The 20,586-nt window shown below is 42.8% G+C and overlaps 1 protein-coding gene across 5 annotated transcripts in view; it reads left to right on the forward strand.

Moving 5' to 3' along the window:
* Nucleotides 1–3: 3 nt before the first annotated feature.
* Nucleotides 4–20,586, forward strand: part of farp2 (FERM, RhoGEF and pleckstrin domain protein 2) — a 93,731-nt gene continuing 73,148 nt past the window's right edge. For 2 of the 5 annotated variants that reach the window (XR_006756972.1, XM_045687961.1), the window contains exons 1-2: nucleotides 5–130; nucleotides 8,491–8,739. Coding sequence is in view for 4 of the 5 variants with exons in the window: in XM_045687961.1 (XP_045543917.1) it covers nucleotides 8,539–8,739 (201 nt within the window). In the remaining variant the exon portion in view is untranslated. Of the gene's footprint in view, nucleotides 131–8,490; nucleotides 8,740–20,586 lie in introns of all 5 variants that reach the window. The other 3 variants (XM_045687960.1, XM_045687959.1, XM_045687962.1) reach the window with 3 other exon arrangements.

The following is a 20,586-nucleotide window of genomic DNA, read 5'->3' on the forward strand; positions in this document are numbered from 1 at the left end:
ATAAGAGAGCGAATTAGTTGTGTTCTGTCCAATGACAAAGTGTCTTGTGGCTGCGAGCTTTTCCCGGAGACAGATCCAGTATATCTTACTCATTATTGGAGTTCCAGTATTTCAAGACGAAGGACAGAAGGTACGATCTCTTTTTTTTTTTATTGTTGCAATTTACTGTTGTTACTTTTTTTGTTGAAACATTGATTTATCAAATATACTACAGAAAGATACAAAGTAACGACCGTTCTGAAGTTACTCAATCAGTGGGGAATGCATGCTTTTATGTAGGCTTCTCTTCGGTGTAACCTAAGTTTTTCTTCGGCATAAATTATAACGAACAGTAAATGTCACTTTGAGGCTCTTGATTGCTTCTTAGCGCAAGTTAAAATAAACTATCACAACAATCTCATGGCCACTATAATTAACTTTGATTACAAAAGCAGTTATAACCAGCAGCTTACTATAAGTTAATTTGTTTAACTTTCCCATCGGATATCGTGTAGCATATGTAGGTCAATCACTGATCATTTTCATTAACGTTTTAATACACATGTGCTTTTTATCGACCACGATGTCAAATGAAATCGTTTTGCACGTAAAATGTCCGGTCGTACGTTGGACCAAATAAAAGTATCATTTATGGGCGTGGGGTTGGCCAGGGATTCTCCTGGGTGCAACATGCAGAATTCATTAGAAATCCAATATATTCAAAAAAATCTAAATCCTTAGGAATATGGACAGGGCAGACATGGTTTTGAGTTTATCTGCAACGCATTGAACCACTGACGCAAACTGAGGAGTAACCGCGAGGCCTCAGACGGAGGAGCCACTTATTCACTACTAACGTTACCTGTTGCTTTTCTTTTCACACAAGTTCTGATTTTGACTTCATTCATGCGCCATAGCTAACACGTAGTCAATCAATTGCATGAAGATGTATTGTCAAGACAATGTTAATAAGCAAAGGCCTAAGTCCTACACGGACAGTGTGGAGAAAGCCTACTACATTGTGTCGACGTGTTCTGGCTGAGAGTTTGAGACCTAAGAGTGCCAAGCGTCTCTGCCAACCAACCCTATGGCTTCCCACAAAAAAATGCCTCAACGGAAATAATTATATCAGAAATAGAAAGGCACTAAAATATAAAACAAAAGGCATGGGGAATAAAAACATTTTTTTTAAACCTTTTTTTTTATAATTATTATTTTCATATAAAATGTTCTGTTGTATTTTAATGGACTGAGACTCTAAACCTAGTGCTATTTCAGTCCAAACTTTTCTCATCTGAAATAAACTCTCAACTCATTGAATGACAGACAGGGTTCCTTGGGAAATTAGATATTGATTTGAATGAATAAAATCAATTCGGTTTAGGTCTTATGACTGATTCCTCACGAAACCCAGGCAAAAAAAAAATACAATTATTTGGGGCATTTTTATTAAATGGAATCAATTGAATAGTCCTTTGGAGGAAGAATTGTTGACATTTGAATCTAAAAGCATAATTATGATATTTTTTTTTAAATCAAAGTTGTCATATTTTTCACTTTTTTTAATGTGTTACTGACAGCATTTGAACTACTTTGTCTATTTGTATCATATCAGTCAAAAATATAAAATTCCCAGTTTATGCTACAATACAACTTTTGGGTGTGTTTGTAAATTCAATCTGGTGTGTCAGAATGCGCTCTGGGCGTTTTGTAAATTGAGCATTGTCACATTGTCTGTTTGTAAATTCAGAGCGTTTCGCTCTCGGAGCGTTCCCGAGTGCATTGTGGACGATGAATTGCGTTGATCTGAACTTTCTGACCTCACAACGGCAGTCAAGCATCCAAGCTAACTGGCTAACGTTGGCTAGCGTGCTAGCTAGATCCAGACACAAATGAGGGAACAACTCACTCTGACCATTTTACTCTCCCTAGCAGAGCTGGTTAGGCTGTTGTTGTTATCCAGACCGTTGGTGACTGCAACTGTGCCATTGGCAATAATTTCATGACGCTTTTTTGCCGACTTTTACTGACATCGTTCATATTCAACGGGTGTTGCGCGTTCGTAAATTCGTCAGTTATTCTGCACTGTGGCACACTCAGACGAGAGTGCTCTGAAATCGGCGTAGATAGCCAGAGCGACTTTACGAACGCACCCTTTATAAGAAGTTTTAAAAATAGATTCTATTTGACTCAAAATTCCATGACTTACAGTAAGACATTGTTGGCAGAATAGATGGATGCAGTTCAATGCATGACTAATATAATTCACCAATACATTTCTTGGTAGTGCAAAAATGGTGAATTGGTTTGCTAGCTAGTTATGCTGAACTTGAACAACTGTTATGCGGTTAGCATTTCTCTTGCTTTCGTAAAGTCACTCTGGCTACTCCGTTTTCAGAGCACTCTCGTCTGAGTGTGCCAGAGTGCAGAATAACTGATGAATTCATGAACGCGCAACACCCGCTAAATATGACCGGTGTCAGTAAAAGTTGGCAACAAAAAAAAGTTGTACAATTGTTGTCAGCAGCACAGTTCGTCACGAAATAACATGAATACAGCCTAGTTAACAACCTCTGCTAGTGCGATTTTTAAATGGTCAGAGTGAGGTGTTCTCTCATTTATCTGGAAGTAACTAGCAAGCTAGCCAACGTTAGACAGTTAGCTTGGGTGCTTGACTGCCGTTGTGAGGATCGCTCGGATTAACCCTACTCCTCCTCGGCCAGAGCATCCAATGTGCGCTCTGAACGCTCGGACAGTGAAGCGCTCTGACTATACGAATGACTCGGAGCACACACTGACACACTGGAGGCAGTTGACGAACGCACCCTTAGTTGTCACTCAAATGTATTTGGCATCGATCAAATAGGTGGGCAGTCAGGCAAGTTCCCATTCAGTTCTCAGAACGTGGGTTGGGAAAAGCATGCATTGGCAGGCAAGCTGAGGGTTTATCTGATGTTCCCTCGTTAGATTTGAACTCATCTTGCTCTGGCTTGCATTAGTTGTCCATCTTGTTCTTGTGATTAACTGAGGAAGAGAGGGCCTACCTTATTTTATGGTTGTTTGATCAATTGGACTGTAATGTTCTCAACTGTAAGAGGACTCCCAAGTGGTATTGACATATTTGCTGAAATCCTTCCAGGTGTATTTTGTGGCTTTTGGCTAATGTGTTCTAATGATCTAAAGTCATGCTCTTTCAACTGCCAGTAAACACACAGTCCAGTTCAAAGTGAATGATGGCAGGTCCAACTGTTGCTATACTGCTAGGGGTGGGCGGTATGCCTAATTTAACGATCTACCGGTATTGATGCACATACCGGTTTGGCTTTTTACTTTACTTTCTATAATGGTATTTGAATGTTTGGGTTGTTAAATGTGATATGGCGCTACCGAGTGGCACTGTGGTCTAAGGCGCTGCATCTCAGTGCTACTACAGACCCTGGTTCAATTACAGGCTGTATCGCAACCGGCCGTGATTGGGAGTCCCATAGGGCGGCGCACATTGGCCCAGCGTCATCCGGGTTAGGGTTGGCCTGGGGTAGCTCTCTACGGTTTCCACACAGACCTTGGCCCCGTCACTCAACGAGCGCATTTTGTTTTTCTTCCACCACGAGACCGCTTGCATTCAGTCTCCATGTTGATGACAATGATGCTGTTTTCACTTCCCTTCTTATTATAAATCCATTAGCGTTCTATAATTTTGTTTCTTATTTCTGCAAATGGGTAGTTTTGTCTTTTTTTTTCTTAGCAAGTTGGCCCTAAATCGTGTTAGTCTCTACTGCTAATAAATGTACTGAGTCAGAGCAAACGTAATCTACCGAGTAAACGTAATGCATTTTCTACAGAAGTTTGAGAAGGAATTTGGTTTGTTTGATTGTAGAGGGTAAATCAGGGCAGGCAATGATAAGGTATGCAAGATATCCTAACCGTACCTCATTGGTACCCTCCTACACACTTGTCACTGTGTGATGAATGGTTGTAAAGGTGAAAGTAGTCATTTCCCCTTTGTATTTTTCTGATGTCAAGAGGCTGTGTTTAGCCAATTCATTAGACAGAGTGAAAAACAAATATTGCTATCTCAATTCCAGATATGACCTTTGATTTTGTGTGGGGTTTTTGTATGAGTCATCCAGAAATACCTCAACCTTAAGTTCCAATGCAGCTGTTTTTTTTTATAGCACGATATCAAATCCTTTCTAGGTAAAGTTAAGTAACTTACTGTGATTTATTTTTTATTTAATTTTTTTATTTTAAAATGGCCGAAAAGAATCACAAATAGCTTCCTTAGCAAAGTTAAGCAACAATTTCTCAAGCAACAATTTTGCTAGGGCTGTCTGGGAGTTGTCTTAGTGAGGAGAGTAAAATGGGAAAACTAGCTGTTATTGGCAAGAGAGGTTTAGAACTCTCTTCTTTATTGGTGTTTTAACTAATTTACCGCCTAGTGATATCACCAGGCAGGCCAAAACTCCATCCCACCAAAACAGGCTGAAATTTCAGGCGTTCTATTCAAACAGCTCTTACACTAAAAGGGCATGATCATTTTCTCAATTTTATCCCAACCTTTATATATATATATATATATAAAACACAGGAAAAATCATGTTTGACTGCACTGGGCTTTTAAACGTATTTAATGAAGAACCCTAAAACCTTTTTTAAATTGTCTAGTCTCTCACCTTTCAAACAGACTGTTTCTCTGTAACTTTTTGCCGACTTTTCTTTATATTTGATAGGTATTACTGGCAACGAAGCCTGTACTTTTATTTCCTGCAACCAACCTAGTCGTGATTGCGGTAATGTATTTAAAAGTCCTGCCAACCCCGCAGTATAAACGTCACCTTACATCTTACCGTCTTGGGCACGTATTAACAAAATCAACATTCAATTGTTGTCTGACATCAAACTTGTCCTTATCATTTATTAAAAACTATAAACACAAAAATGGCAGTCTGCATGACATCGCAGCAGCCTGGTCCAAATAGTGATGTTACATACTCTATTTTCTGCACCAAAAACCCCATCCATTTTAATATGTATTTAGGATAGCTATGTCAGTCTAGCAAGCCAGGACACTAAAAGCAACTTTCTCTAAACAATGTTTTGGTTTGCGTTAGCTTGTTAGCTAATGTAGCTATCTAACATTAGCTGGCTAGCCAGCTCGTGTAATACCAGAACATATCTGACAATATTTTGAGTTTAACTTTTTATTCAACGTAACAGGAAAATTTAAGACATTACAAGGTAATTATATAAAAAATATATTTACAAATATGGCGAGCTGCTAACTTACTGTTGTGAGTGTGAAGAAATGAACGCAGTGGATTTCTGACGAATTTAGAGCTTGCTCTCACAATGATTGCAACAAGAGGGTTGAACTTGGCTAGTCCAACCAAAGAACTGTGCTCGCATACTCCCTTAAAAAGACCTTCGCTTAGAAAAATGAGGGGAAAAAGCTGAAATGATACCGTTTGTCCATTTTGAGACGGCGTAGTCAGAGTTAATCTAAGATGACTCAAGAAATCTGTCATTCATTTTCCATTTTTGCTGGAGAAATCTTAGTCGCGCAATCTACATCTAAGATGTTGGGGCAGCAAATTCCAATGTGCATGAAAGCGGTCTCTTGTAGAGGTCGATACCGATTATTGGAGGACCAAAAAAAGCCGGTACCGATTAATCAGCCTTTTTATTTTTTTATTATTTTAATTTATTTATTTGTAATAATGACAATTACAACAATACTGAATGAACACTTATTTTAACTTAATATAATACATAAATACTATCAATTTAGCCTCAAATAAATAATGAAACATGTTCAATTTGGTTTAAATAATGCAAAAACAAAGTGTTGGAGAAGAAAGTAAAAGTGCAATATGTGCCATGTAAAAAAGCTAACGTTTAAGTTCCTTGCTCAGAACATGAGAACATTTGAAAGCTGGTGGTTCCTTTTAACATGAGTCTAAAATATTCCCAGGGTTGTAGTTATTATAGGACTATTTCTCTCTCTACCATTTGTATTTCATATACCTTTGACTATTGGATGTTCTTATTGGCACTTTAGTATTGCCAGCGTAACAGTATAGCTTCCGTCCCTCTCCTCGCTCCTACCTGGGCTCGAACCAGGAACACATCGACAACAGCCACCCTCGAAGCAGCGTTACCCATGTAGAGCAAGGGGAACAACTACTCCCAAGTCTCAGAGCGAGTGACGTTTGAAACGCTATTAGCGCGCACCCGCTAACTAGCTAGCCATTTCACATCGGTTACACCAGCCTAATCTTGGGAGTTGATAGGCTTGAAGTCATAAACAGCGCAATGCTTGAAGAATTGCGAAGAGCTGCTGGCAAAACGCACGAAGGTGCTGTTTGAATGAATGCTTACGAGCCTGCTGCTGCCTACCATCGCTCAGTCAGACTGCTCTATCAAATATCAAATCATAGACTTAATTATAACATAATAACACACATAAATACGAGCCTTTGGTCATTAATATGGTCGAATCCGGAAACTATCATTTCGAAAACGAAACGTTTATTTTTTTCAGTGAAATACGGAACTGTTCCGTATTTTATCTAACGGGAGGTATCCCTAAGTCTAAATATTCCTGTTACATTGCACAACCTTCAATGTTATGTCATAATTATGTACAATTCTGGCAAATTAATTACGGCCTTTGTTAGGAATAAATGGACTTCACACAGTCCGCAATGAGCCAGGCGGCCCAAACTGCTGTATATACCCTGACTGCTTGCACGGAACGCTAGAGAAGTGACACAAATTCATGTTAGCAGGCAATATTAACTAAATATGCAGGTTTAAAAAGATATACTTGTGTTTTGATTTTAAAGAAAGGCATTGATGTTTATGGTTAGGTACATTGGTGCAACGACAGTGCTTTTTTCGCAAATGCGCTTGTTAAATCATCACCCATTTGTCGAAGTAGGCTGTGATTCGATGAGAAATTAACAGGCACTGCATCGATTATATGCAACGCAGGACACGTTAGATAACTACACATGGTTGACGATATTACTAGTTTAACTAGTGATTATGTTAAGATTTTTTTTTTAAAATATAATATAAGTTTAATGCTAACTAGCAACTTACCTTGGCTTCTTGCTGCACTCGCGTAACAGGTAGTCAGCCTGCCATGCATGCTCCTCGTGCAGTGCAATGTAAGGCAGGTGGTTAGAGCGTTGGACTAGTAACCGGAAGGTTGCAAAAACGAATCCCCCTGAACAAGGCAGTTAACCCCCGTTCCTAGGCCATCATTGAAAATAAGAATGTGTTCTTAATCTGACTTGCCTAGTTAAAAAAAAAAAATTGGCAAATCGGTGGCCAAAAATACCGATTGTTATGAAAACTTGAAATCGACCCTAATTAATCGGCCATTCCGATTAATCGGTCGACCTCTTGTTGAATGACAAACTTTATTGTAAAATCCCTACTGTTGATCAATCACCGAAGGGGTGTCGATTTCGGCTCCAAACTTCGGCTTGCTTCCAGGAAATTGTATGCCCGAACAGCTGAAAAACCCTCACCGAAGTCCAGAACATCACAAAATGTCATCAAAATATATGCACAAACTCTACCGAAATGTTTCAGTTGGAAAGCATGCGGACCCCTTTAGCCTCTGGAATCCGAAGGTTAGCAATGCTAACAAGTACATGTACAAATGCTAGAATGCTAACGAAATGCTAACCTTTTTACAGTCTCCGACCTAAACTACTTGCAAAAATGCTACTCCCAGTTTGCTGCACGCACATAACAAATATTAGACCGCAAGGCTCTTGATCCAGGAGGGGATTCTCTGCTGTTAGGCTTTGAAGTGAAGCTTGATTTTTGTAATACCTTAACATTTTAGACAGTTAACTTAATAGTTCTAAGATGTCTAGCTGGTAAACATTTAGCTGTGAATTCCATACTGTTACTAGATCACCTGGCACGTGCTGCACCACAGTGAGTGACTCACAAGGCTCCGGTCTCTCGTCGTTGTGTACTTGTAAACAAACACTACTGGTAAGCTTCATAATGGAAAAACTGTGGCAGGTGAAATGAAGAACTCTATCTCCTAACGTATAGCACAAGTTGACTGCAGGTATTTACTTAAAGTAACTACAAATATTCAAATGTGTATATATATCAAACAAACTTTCAATAAATAGATTCAACTGTATTGAAAAAATCCTCCCTTGGCAATTTCCAAATGATACGATGTATATGGTACACTGCCCAAGTCTAATAAACATTGGCCAATACATTTTCACCCAATTCTTTCTCTCTTCAGTGGTAAACAGTTTGACATGTTGATTTGACCACTGCATCAAACATACTTGTATCTTTTGTTGTCAAGCAGAGATGCCACCTGCATGAGATCTGATTTATCCTGAGGCCAGAAGATCCTTAATTCTAGAAGCCTATTTACATTAGTTGCCGCCTTTTTCAGCACACCAGATTTGAAACTTTTCTATTTACTTTGTCCTTGCTTTAACTGTTCTGAATGTCTCTCTGCAGGAGTGAGGGACCCAGTGGGCTGGTTGGTGTGAGGGGAGAGCAGCAGCCATGGGTGAAATTGAGGGTTCCTACAGGGCCATACAGACCCCTGGCACCCGGCTGGGGGCCCAGTTCAATGCTGGGATCAGTACCTTGGAGCCGGGCCAGAGCCTCAGTGATGCCTTGGGCCCCGGGGGTAGGAGCCCAGGCAGAGGACTACAGCTCAGGGTCCAGGGCCTGGACGACTCCCAGGAGTTTTACAACTTGGAGGTGAGTTGCCCATAGACCTACTAATTCACGTTGCGGTCATGCTAGTCCTTGACGACTCTTTATTGATGTTCAGAGGGGAAGTTGGATACCACTTGTAGAACAGATCCACGCAGCTGCATTATATTGTCATAATTAAATAATTCAAATGCATATTTTGTTAAATTTATGGGGAGATCAAAATGCATTGCATGACTTTCTGTTGGTCAGAAAAATCCCATTGCAACTGTATCTTTCCTCTTTGTCAAGTAACAGAAGCCATTCTGTAGCAGAGGCACAACAGCAGAGCATGTCGTCCTCAAGTCCCCGACTCTGGTGGTGACAGCTGCCACATGGCTTTGGTCCACAAATCCCTTCCCACCCCCCTTTAAGACTGCTTACTGTTGGGATGACCCTGGTGTTACTTTAGTCTGATTAACACAATAGAGTTCAGCTGTACTGGGATGCCCTGGTGTTACTGTATTCTGTTTTACACTATGGAGCTGGGATGACCCTGGTGTTACTGTATTCTGTTTTACACTATGGAGCTGGGATGACCCTGGTGTTACTGTATTCTATTACTGTTAATGCTACTGTTACTCACCAGTGCACTGTTGTCCCTACTGTGGCTGTGATCTGTGCCTCGCTGCCCTGTGGTTTGGCAGTTTGGTGTAGCCCCGGTCGGTGTGGACCGGTCGTTTGGTGTAGCCCGGTCAGTGGCCGGTCGGTGTGGACCGGTCGTTTGGTGTAGCCCGGTCAGTGAGGTGTGGTCATGACTGCAATATGATGGCCACATTTCCTTACCCGTTCCTTTTCCACCTGACCAAGACATCCATCCTTCCTGTACTTTGATGTTCCTCCAGTCTGTGCTGATTCCTCTTGTCTCTGGCCCGTAGTCGTGTCACAGCACACTGTGTCAAGTTGAGCGGACAACGATGTCAATTAGACCTCTCTCAAATACTGTCAGGTAAACTGTAAATCACTATGCAGAGATGGAAGAGAGAGGAAGCATGTGTCTGTCACGGTTTTCTTTACACATGCAAGCACGGTTTTACAGTTCACACACAAGACTATGGCTATGAGGCAATGTCATAGCTGTATATTTGAGGAGTTTAGGTTTTCTACAAAGGTTTTGTTTTTGTTAGTCCAGTTGTCACTCAAGTGCGAAGCATGACTTTAGCTCCTTATGCTTTTTCTAGCCTGTAACCACAGAGGTGCTAGTGGTAGGCCAGTATTTTGTATCATGTTGTGGTGGGTGGCTGGTGAGGGGACAGACACTGGCTTTGACCCTGTCAATAGTCGAGGCCACCACTGAAATCTAATGCATGGTTACTCTCTAGTGTCTCCTACTCAAGCTACTGGTAATTAAAATTAACTCTGGCTAAGGGAGTTTTACCCTGCTAATTATACCAGGACATAATAGAAGTAATAATAAATTGGGTTCTGATGGACTGGCTCTTAGGCTAGCCTTAGATAATGATTTGCTGCTGTCTTGCGTAAGGTTTTAGCTCCCCACTTGTCTTGTATTTGTGGCTGGCTTGCTGTCTGTCTATCCTCTGCCTGCCTGTCTCCCTGGGTGGCTGATTCGCTGGCTCTGCCTGTCTGGCTGGCTTGGTGGTTGGTTGGGCTGGCTTGGTGGTTGGTTGGGCTGGCTTGGTGGTTGGTTGGGCTGGCTTGGTGGTTGGTTGGGCTGGCTTGGTGGTTGGTTGGGCTTGCTGTCTCTGGCTTGGTGGTTGCAGGACCTCATTCACTAGGCTAATAGGAAGTGATGAGGAAGTCACTACATCACGCCACGTTTCCTGCTCTCTGGAGGGAGAAAATCCATCCAAGTAGAGTTTCCACTATGAATTAACACTGAAGGACTCTGAGTCAGTTGCCACTAGGGCTGTTGCGGTGACTATATTACCGCCACACTGGCAGTCACGAGTCATGAAGGCAGTCAAATTCCACATGACCGTTTAGTCACGGTAACTAGGCTTCTCCAAGCTCTGATGCTGCCGATGGTCATTAGTATCCTAACAAACTTGCTAACTGCTTAGTAAAACCAAAGTGTCTGACATCAATGCAAATGTAATCGCAAATCGAATCAAACACTTCTTGAGAGCTAATGTTGCGCAACATTTCTATAGGCTATGCAATTGCGAGAGAGAAGAGAGTGATGGCCTCTATTAAAAAGAGGAGGTTCCCATCAGCTTTCTGTAGGCTAGGACTACTATATTTGTATTTATTTATCAACTTTCCTAATATGAAGCACATTGCTTATCTTTACTCACTCTGACAGACCTCCAGAGTTCCTCTGTGGAGATGGGAGAACCTTCCAGGAGGACAAACATCTCTGCAGCACTCCACCAATCAGGCCTTTATGGTAGTGGGCAGACGGAAGCCACTCCTCAATAAAAGCCACATAACAGCCCACTTGAAGTTTGCCAAAAGGCACCTAAAGGAATCTCAGACCATGAGAAACAAGATTCTCTGGTTTGATGAAACCAAGATTGAACTCTTTGGCTCGAATGTTAAGCGTAACACCTGGAGGAAACTTGGCACCATCCCTACGGTGAAGCATGGTGGTAGCAGCATCATGCTGTGGGGATGTTTTTCAGCGGAGACTAGTCAGGATTGAGGGAAAGAGATGTTTGGTGAGAAATTTCTCCATAAAAATGCACCTTTTATAATCTAAGCATTACATGCATAATCACATTTTGCGGTAACTTTTGAGAATGTTTTTTTCACACATGTATTTATTTTGGAACATTCGCACTTATAGCCTACTGCTGTGTACGCATTGCTGCGCTTATGTGAAGAAATAGCCTATTAGTTTATCAAAATGTTTAACCTGTTATGGATAGGGGGCAGTATTTTCACGGCCGGATAAAAAACGTACCCGATTTAATCTGATTATTACTCCTGCCCAGAAACTAGAATATGCATATAATTATTAGCTTTGGATAGAAAACACTCCAAAGTTTCTAAAACGGTTTGAATGGTGTCTGTGAGTATAATAGAACTCATTTGGCAGGCCAAAACCTGAGAAGATTCCTTACAGGAAGTGCACTCTCTGACCATTTCTTGGCCTTCTACACTCTCTTTATTGAAAACTGAGGATCTCTGCTGTAACGTGACACTTCCTACGACTCCCATAGGCTCTCAGAAGGCGGCAAAACGTTGAATGATGACTTTGCAGGCCCTGGCTGAAAAACAGTAGCGCATTTGGATAGTGGTCGAACAGAGACTGGAGGCGCGTGCACGAGGCGACACCATGTTTTTATTCTTTCGTCTTTGAACGAAAACAACGACTCCCGGTCGGAATATTATCGCTTTTTTTACGAGAAAAATCTCATAAAAATTGATTTTAAACAGCGGTTGACATGCTTCGAAGTACGGTAATGGAATATTTAGAATTTTTTTGGCACGAAACGCGTCGGGCGCGTAACCCTTCGTCACCCTTCGGATAGTGTCTTGAACGCACGAACAAAACGCCACTATTTGGATATAACTATGGATTATTTGGAACCAAACCAACATTTGTTGTTGAAGTAGAAGTCCCGGGAGTGCATTCTGACGAAGAACAGCAAAGGTAATCAAACTTTTCTAATAGTAAATCGGAGTTTGGTCAGGGCTAAACTTGGTGGGTGTCAAAATAGCTAGCTGTGATGGCCGGGCTATCTACTCAGAATATTGCAAAATGTGCTTTCACCGAAAAGCTATTTTAAAATCGGACACCTCGATTGCACAAAGGAGTTCTGTATCTATAATTCTTAAAATAATTGTTATGTTTTTTGTGAACGTTTATCGTGAGTAATTTAGTAAATTCACCGGAAGTGTTCGGTGGGAATGCTAGCTCTGAACGTCACATGCTAATGTAAAAAGCTGGTTTTTGATATAAATATGAACTTGATTGAACAAAACATGCATGTATTGTATAACATAATGTCCTAGGCGTGTCATCTGATGAAGATCATCAAAGGTTAGTGCTGCATTTAGCTGTGGTTTTGTTTTTTGTGACATTATATGCTACCTTGAAAAATGGGTGTCTGATTATTTCTGGCTGGGTACTCTGCTGACATAATCTAATGTTTTGCTTTCGCTGTAAAGCCTTTTTGAAATCGGACAGTGTGGTTAGATAAAGGAGAGTCTTGTCTTTAAAATGGTGTAAAATAGTCATATGTTTGAAAAATGGAAGTTTGGGGTTTTGAGGAATTTGTAATTCGCGCCGCGCCTATCATTGGATATTGGAGCAGGTGTTCCGCTAGCGGAACGTCTAGATGTAAGAGGTTTTAAGCTAAACGTTTTGATCTGTTGTGTCAGCCTCAGCCTACTCGTTTTTAAACTTTTTTTTATGCTAGTGGTTGTATTCATTTGGCATTTATCGCATCCCACAACTGTCCCAGACTGTTTGGAATATTTATTTCTCGCACAGAATAGAATAGGTCGAAATTTGTACAATGAGGGATAGTAGATTGACATAGACTAGTGTTTTTGCTATTCTTTAGGCCTACTCTTCTTGTTCGATGACAAAATAAATGTGGACAGTTTTTCCAACATCTTCAACATGCGCCTCAGAATTCAATAAAGACGGGCGCTGTTGCGTTCTGTCTGTCTTCACTTGTAGCCTGTGAGAAAGACCCGATCACATGACGGGCATTGGCTAATAAGAGTTGAGATATCTGAGGGAGCCATGGAGTGAGAGGTGCTTTGGAGCTAGGAGAAGGGAATTATAATTATTATATTCAGCCCAAAGCACAACGGCCACTGGCTGCAAAAGGCATGGATTTTGGGGGGGGGGCGGCGGCATTACGGACACAAAAAGGGGATGTCCCTGGGAAATTCGAGGCATTATCAAGTGCTTGTCAAACTGATGAAGTGTGTGCAACCGGCGCAAAAAACAACAATGCGGAGGTCATGTTTTCCATTGAACTTTCTTCAAGTCATTAGTTGCATCATGCAGCCTTCCAATGTATTAAACATCAACAAAACATATTGGCCAATGTTTGTATCACAACTAAAGTTACATAAATAACTCTAAATGAAGCATATAGGAGGACCTATTTCTTTTTTAACCGATCAACACAGAATAGCCGCATGTGAGCACTCCCTCATAGTTTGGAGAAAATATCCTTTATAGTTTATTCAGCTGTGTTCAATTGTATTCTTCATACTATAAAATAATATCATGGAATTCTAAGCAAATCTTGTCATGGGGACACTGCTGAGACAATATAACAGCCATGACCCAGATTTTTTTAATTTTTAATATTTTTTTTATTGAACCATTATTTAACCAGGCAAATCGGTTAAGAACAAATTCTTATTTACAATGACACCAAACCCGGTCGACACTGGGCCAATTGTGTGCCGCCCTATTGGACTCCCAATCATGGCCGGTTGTGATACAGCCTGGATTTGAACCAGGGTGTCTGTAGTGACGCCTCTAGCACTGAGTTGCAGTGCCTTAGACCGCTGTGCTACTCGGGAGCCCGAGATGTAGCATGGGGACACTGCCGAGACAATATAACAACACTAACCATTACACTGCTGAGACGAGATCACAGCTGGTAACGCTGCTGAGACGAGATCACAGCTGGTAACGCTGCTGAGACGAGATCACAGCTGGTAACGCTGCTGAGACGAGATCACAACCGGTAACGCTGCTGAGACGATGTAACAGCCGGTAAAGCTGCTGAGACGATGTAACAGCCGGTAACGCTGCTGAGACGGACACTTCATAATCATAGTCATAATCATATGCTGCAGGACACACGATACAAACACAACTTTAAATTGCATGGTATTTCATTAACGCATGATTGAACCTAGAGAATTTTATTTTTCATCCCTACTGCCTCTGATCTGGTGAATCACTAAACAGAGAACATCCCTGGTCATCCCTACTGTCTCTGATCTGGTGTACTCACTAAACAGAGAACATCCCTGGTCATCCCTACTGCCTCTGATCTGGTGGACTCACTAAACACATCCTTTGTTTGTAAATGATGTCTGAGTGTTCCCTTGGCTATCTGTAAATGGAGGGGGGGGTCTTGCTTAATATAAGGAATTTAAAATGATTTTTACTTTTGATACTTAAGTATATTTTAGCTATTACATATTATCATTCTTTTGATACTACGGAAGAAAAAAAAATGTATGAAATGTATGCATTCACTACTGTAAGTTGCTCTGAATAAGAGCGTCTGCTAAATGACTATAATGTAAATTTACTATTTCAAACCAAATACTTTTAGTCAAGTAGAATTTTACTGGATGATTTTTTACTTTTACAAGGGTAATTTATTATTAAGGTATCTTTACTCAAGTATAACAATTGGGTATTTTTTTCCCACCTCTCTCTGCTCAGTGACACTGGGGGTGGGATACTAATGTAGCTCTCTAAGACAGAATGTTCCTTTCTTAACGTGCAGTTGTTCTTCTAAACTTGTAGTTTCCTAACGTGCCATTGACTTTCATTTAAGATAGCTGGCTAATGTGTTTGTAGTAGTAATACCTAATTCTATGTTTCTAGAAGTATATGGAGTAATGATTTATCAGAAAGTAGGTATATACCTTGAATTATTAGTCAACTAGGAAATACATCTAGATCTGTGCTTTTTTGCTGACAAATTACCCATGAGACAGGATGAGGATATGATCAGCACAACTTTAATACTCTACGCTTTATAGCTACTATGGCTTGTAATTTAATCTTGCTTGAAATTTTCCCATGTGGATTTAGTGCATAAATAAATACTAAATTGCAGTGTTTGATGTTTCAAATTGCTGTGCCCTTCAACAAACTGCCATCCGCTACAAATCCAACCAGGGCTGCAAATCCAACCAGGGCTGCAAATCCAACCAGGGCTGCAAATCCAACCAGGGCTGCAAATCCAACCAGGGCTACAAATCTAACCAGGGCTACAAATCCAAGCAGGAATCTGATGCTTTGATGTTCTGTGTACTGCCTCTGGTCTGGTCCACAGCTGCAGGTAGCTGGCATGGTCAATGTCAGCACAGTCACACATTAGCCTGTATGGTTCTTGTCCAGGGCTCCGGGCCCCTCCTATACCTAGAGAAACAGGATAAAGCCCATCCTTGTGGTGTCTGGCCAGGGAGGCAGGGCAGGGAACACAGGGTTCTTTTATCCAGCCAGCCCCAGCCTGCCCCTCTCTTTGCTGGCCTTCTCCACTTCTCAGCTCGCTACTCCAACTCGCCGTGCAAGCAGGGGGCGACTGGGTGGGCTGTGGAACCAAGCGGTGTGAGAATGCGGGACTGGAGAGGGGTGGGGTAGACAGGACTAGCTCAGCATTAGGGACAGTGAGGTGGGGTAGACGGGGAGGTGGGGTAGACGGGGAGGTGGGGTAGACGGGGAGGTGGGGTAGACGGGACTAGCTCAGCATTAGGGACGGGGAGGTGGGGTAGACGGGACTAGCTCAGCATTAGGGACGGGGAGGTGGGGTAGACGGGGCTAGCTCAGGATTAGGGACGGGGAGGTGGGGTAGACGGGGCTAGCTCAGCATGAGGGACAGGGAGGTGGGGTAGACGGGACTAGCTCAGCATGAGGGACATGGAGGTGGGGTAGACAGGGAGGTGGGGTAGACAGGACTAGCTCAGCATGAGGGACGGGGAGGTGGGGTAGACAGGGAGGTGGGGTAGACAGGACTAGCTCAGCATGAGGGACGGGGAGGTGGGGTAGACAGGACTAGCTGAGCATGAGGGACGGGGAGGTGGGGTAGACGGAGGTGGGGTAGACAGGACTAGCTCAGCATGAGGGACGGGGAGGTGGGGTAGACGGGGATAGCTCAGCATGAGGGACAGGGAGGTGGGGTAGACAGGGCTAGCTCAGCATGAGGGACAGGGAGGTGGGGTAGACGGGGATAGCTCAGCATAAGGGACAGGGAGGTGGGGTAGACAGGGAGGTGGGGTAGACAGGGCTAGCTCAGCATAAGGGACAGGGAGGTGGGGTAGACAGGGAGGTGGGGTAGACAGGGCTAGCTCAGCATGAGGGACAGGGAGGTGGGGTAGACGGGGTTAGCTCAGCATGAGGGACAGGGAGGTGGGGTAGACAGGACTAGCTCAGCATGAGGGACGGGGAGGTGGGGTAGACAGGACTAGCTCAGCATGAGGGACGGGGAGGTGGGGTAGACAGGGAGGTGGGGTAGACAGGACTAGCTCAGCATGAGGGACGGGGAGGTGGGGTAGACAGGACTAGCTCATCATGAGGGACGGGGAGGTGGGGTAGACAGGACTAGCTCAGCATGAGGGACAGGGAGGTGGGGTAGACAGCGATAGCTCAGCATGAGGGACAGGGAGGTAGGGTAGACAGGGCTAGCTCAGCATGAGGGACAGGGAGGTGGGGTAGACAGGACTAGCTCAGCATGAGGGACAGGGAGGTGGGGTAGACAGGACTAGCTCAGCATGAGGGACAGGGAGGTGGGGTAGACAGGACTAGCTCAGCATGAGGGACAGGGAGGTGGGGTAGACAGGACTAGCTCAGCATGAGGGACAGGGAGGTGGGGTAGACAGGGATAGCTCAGCATGAGGGACAGGGAGGTGGGGTAGACAGGGCTAGCTCAGCATGAGGGACAGGGAGGTGGGGTAGACAGGACTAGCTCAGCATTAGCAAACAAGTACATAAATAGTGAGGTTGACAACCAAGTGGGGGACACAGGAGGGGGAGGAGAGAGGAGGAGAGAGGGGCGGCCTGTGGTGTTTTAAAGACCAGTTGTGTCTGAGTTTGGGGCCCTAGAGGAAGGGGGAGGGGATGAATTTGAGTGAAGCTGCTTAGAGAAGCCCCACAGGAATTGTTGCCAAGGAATTTCAACAACTGATCATTTAAATTTTTAACCCATTCAGTGACTAGTTTCAGCCCGGAGAGGAGAGGCTGTTCCAGTATTGATTTCATGAGTTTCTTATTTTGTGAAACCAGCAGAAGTTTATTTAGGACATGTAGAAAGTGGAGCTCATAGTATATAAAAGCATGTGTTGTGAGTCACATGAAGATTCTGCTGTAATTGTTTAATCTGCTTTTCCCCCCTATTTTTATTTGAGTTCAGTTCAACCATGTTTTGCTTAATCGTGAACTGCTGAAGGGTGACACAATCGAAGCTCTGAATTTTATGGAACCTTCTTCCCCTGGCATGACGAGCCTCAAGGCATGTGCATGCTTGACATATGGTTTTCCGAACAGGGATATCACAATGTCAGGATTAAAGGGTTACTTTGGTACATTGGGATTTGGGGTAATTTCCTAATTGCCCAGAGTCAGACGAAGTCATGGATACTTCGTCCCCATCCCCCACTTTGTACTCTAAGTATATATTAAATCATCATTTGATTATGACGTTAGTAGTTTTGGAAAACCATACATTAAAAAAAAAAAACGATTTTCTCAGAACTATGCATTTCATTCATCCGCTGTGACGGTGGGTGCAAGGATAGTCTGTGCATGAGTGTCAACACAGCTGGCTTGCTGAGACATCAGGACAGTGGCAGTTATGAACGTGTTTGCGAGATATCAAGTGTGGCAAGAGGACATCAACAGACTGCCATTGCTCGCCCAAAGCAATATTTTCAAGCTATTTTGCTAGCTTACGTCAGCAAGTATCAAGCTAGTCCACGTAGCTAAGTGTGATGAGACTTGTCACATTGACGGACAACAATCACTTGTCCAATATGGTTTGTGGGTGTGCTGTAAAAACTTGAAATGTCAAACCCAAAGAAGTGGTAGGCTGTAATCTTTCACAAACTTCCATTAAATGATCCAGACCGATTTTAAAAGTATGGTTAGTTTCCCTGAATATAGATAACACTCCTCAGAGTTAGTAATATTAGCTAGTTTGCGCCGGTATTTTATTTATTTTTACCGGGGGACTATTATAAGAGGATGGAACTGAGGAGCGGTAAGAGTTTTTCCTGAGGGATACAGCGGTCCCACCAGTGGCATTCTACGCACCTCGAACAAAGCGGAGTGGGGTAAGTGTTACGATTATCTAACATCTGATTTGATTTAATAGTAGCTAGCTGTTCTCATAATGTGATAGGCTGTCCCATGTCATCTGCTACATCGGTGTGAATGCCCTCCTCTCAAAGCCAAAGAATAGCTGAGTACAACAAAACCAGTAGGAATGCTCAACTGTGCTGTCGTTATAACTCCAAATTGAGTGGTGCCATTATTTTCATCTGTATTCAAGTACATTCTAACTACAATTTCCACGTGCTTGAGTAATTAATAAATTGCCTTGACTTTATACACGGAGTGTACAAAACATTAGGAACACCTGCTCTTTCGATTACATGAACTGACCAGGTGAATGGCGCCGGAGGGGACGGCTGACATTTTACGTGCTCCTAAACAACTGTGCTATTTGTACTTTTTTTTTTTTTGTTTTTGTTTTTTTTGCGTTGTTTGTAACTTATTTTGTACTTAATGTTGCTGCTACTGTCTGTTATGACTGAAAATAAGTTCTGGACATCAGCACAGCGATTACTCACCTCGAACTGAACAAATAGTTTTTCTTTAAAGAGTCCGACGAGAAGGATATAATGCTTTCATTTGCGTGAAGAAAAGACGTAGAAAAATGGGGCGGAGAGTGAGTAAACCTCCACTGCCATCCATTCTATTGCCCAACGTGCAATCATTGGAAAATAAAAAGAATAACCTACGATCAAGATTATACTACCAACGGGGACATTAACTATAATATCTTATGTTTCACCGAGTTGTGGCTGAACAACGACACGGATAATATTGAGCTAGTGGGATTTTCCATTAACCGGCAGGACAGAGAAGCTACGTCTGGTAAGACGAGGCTTACCAGACGTGTCTATTTGTCAACCGCAGGTGTGCGATGTCCTAATATTAAAGTAGTCTCGGTATTGCTTGCCTGAGGTAGAGTACCTTATGATAAGCTGTAGACCACACTATCTACCAAGAGGGTTCTCATCTATATTATTCGTAGCCATCTATTTACCACCACAAACCGATGCTGGCACAAAGGCCGCACTCAACCAGCTGTTTAATGCCATAAGCAAACAAGACAATGATCATCCAGAAGTGGCACTCCTAGTGGCAGGGGACTTTAATGCAGGAAGCATGTCACATGTGCAATCAGAGGGAAAAAAACTCTGGACCACCTTTACTCCACACACAGATGCATATAAAGCTCTCCCTCACCCTCCATTTGGTAAATCTGACCATATTTCTATTCTCCTGCTTACAAGCAAAAACTAAAACGGGAGGTACCAGTGACTCACTCAATACGGAAGTGGTCAGATGACAAGGATGCTACGCTACAGGACTGTTTGCTAGCACACACTGGAATATGTTCCGGGATTCATCCAATGGCATTGAGGAGTATACCACCTCAGTCATCGGCTTCATCAATAAGTGCATCGACGTCGTCCCCACAGTGACTGTACGTACATATCCCAACCAGAAGCCATGGATTACAGGCAACGTCTGCATCGAGCTAACGTCTAGAGCTGCCGCTTTCAAGGTGCTGGACACTAATCTGGACGCTAATAAGAAATCCCGCTATGGCCTCAGACGAGCCATCAAACAAGCAAAGCATCAATACAGGATTAAGATTGAATCCTACTACACCGGCTCTAAAGCTCGTCGGATGTGGCATGGCTTAAACTATTATGGACTACAAAGGGAAACCCAGCCTCGAGTTGCCCAGTGACGCGAGCCTACCACATGAGCTAAATGCCTTTTACGCTCGCTTCGAGGCAAGCAACATTGAAACATGCACGAGAGCACCAGCTGTTCTGGACGACTGTATGATCACGCTCTCGGTAGCCAATGTGAGCAAGACCTTTTAAACAGGTCAACAGTCACAAAGCCGTGGGGCTAGACGGATTACCAGGACATGTACTCAA

Source organism: Salmo salar, chromosome ssa10 (genome assembly GCF_905237065.1).
Source record: "Salmo salar chromosome ssa10, Ssal_v3.1, whole genome shotgun sequence".
NCBI classification, from domain to species: Eukaryota; Metazoa; Chordata; class Actinopteri; order Salmoniformes; family Salmonidae; genus Salmo; species Salmo salar.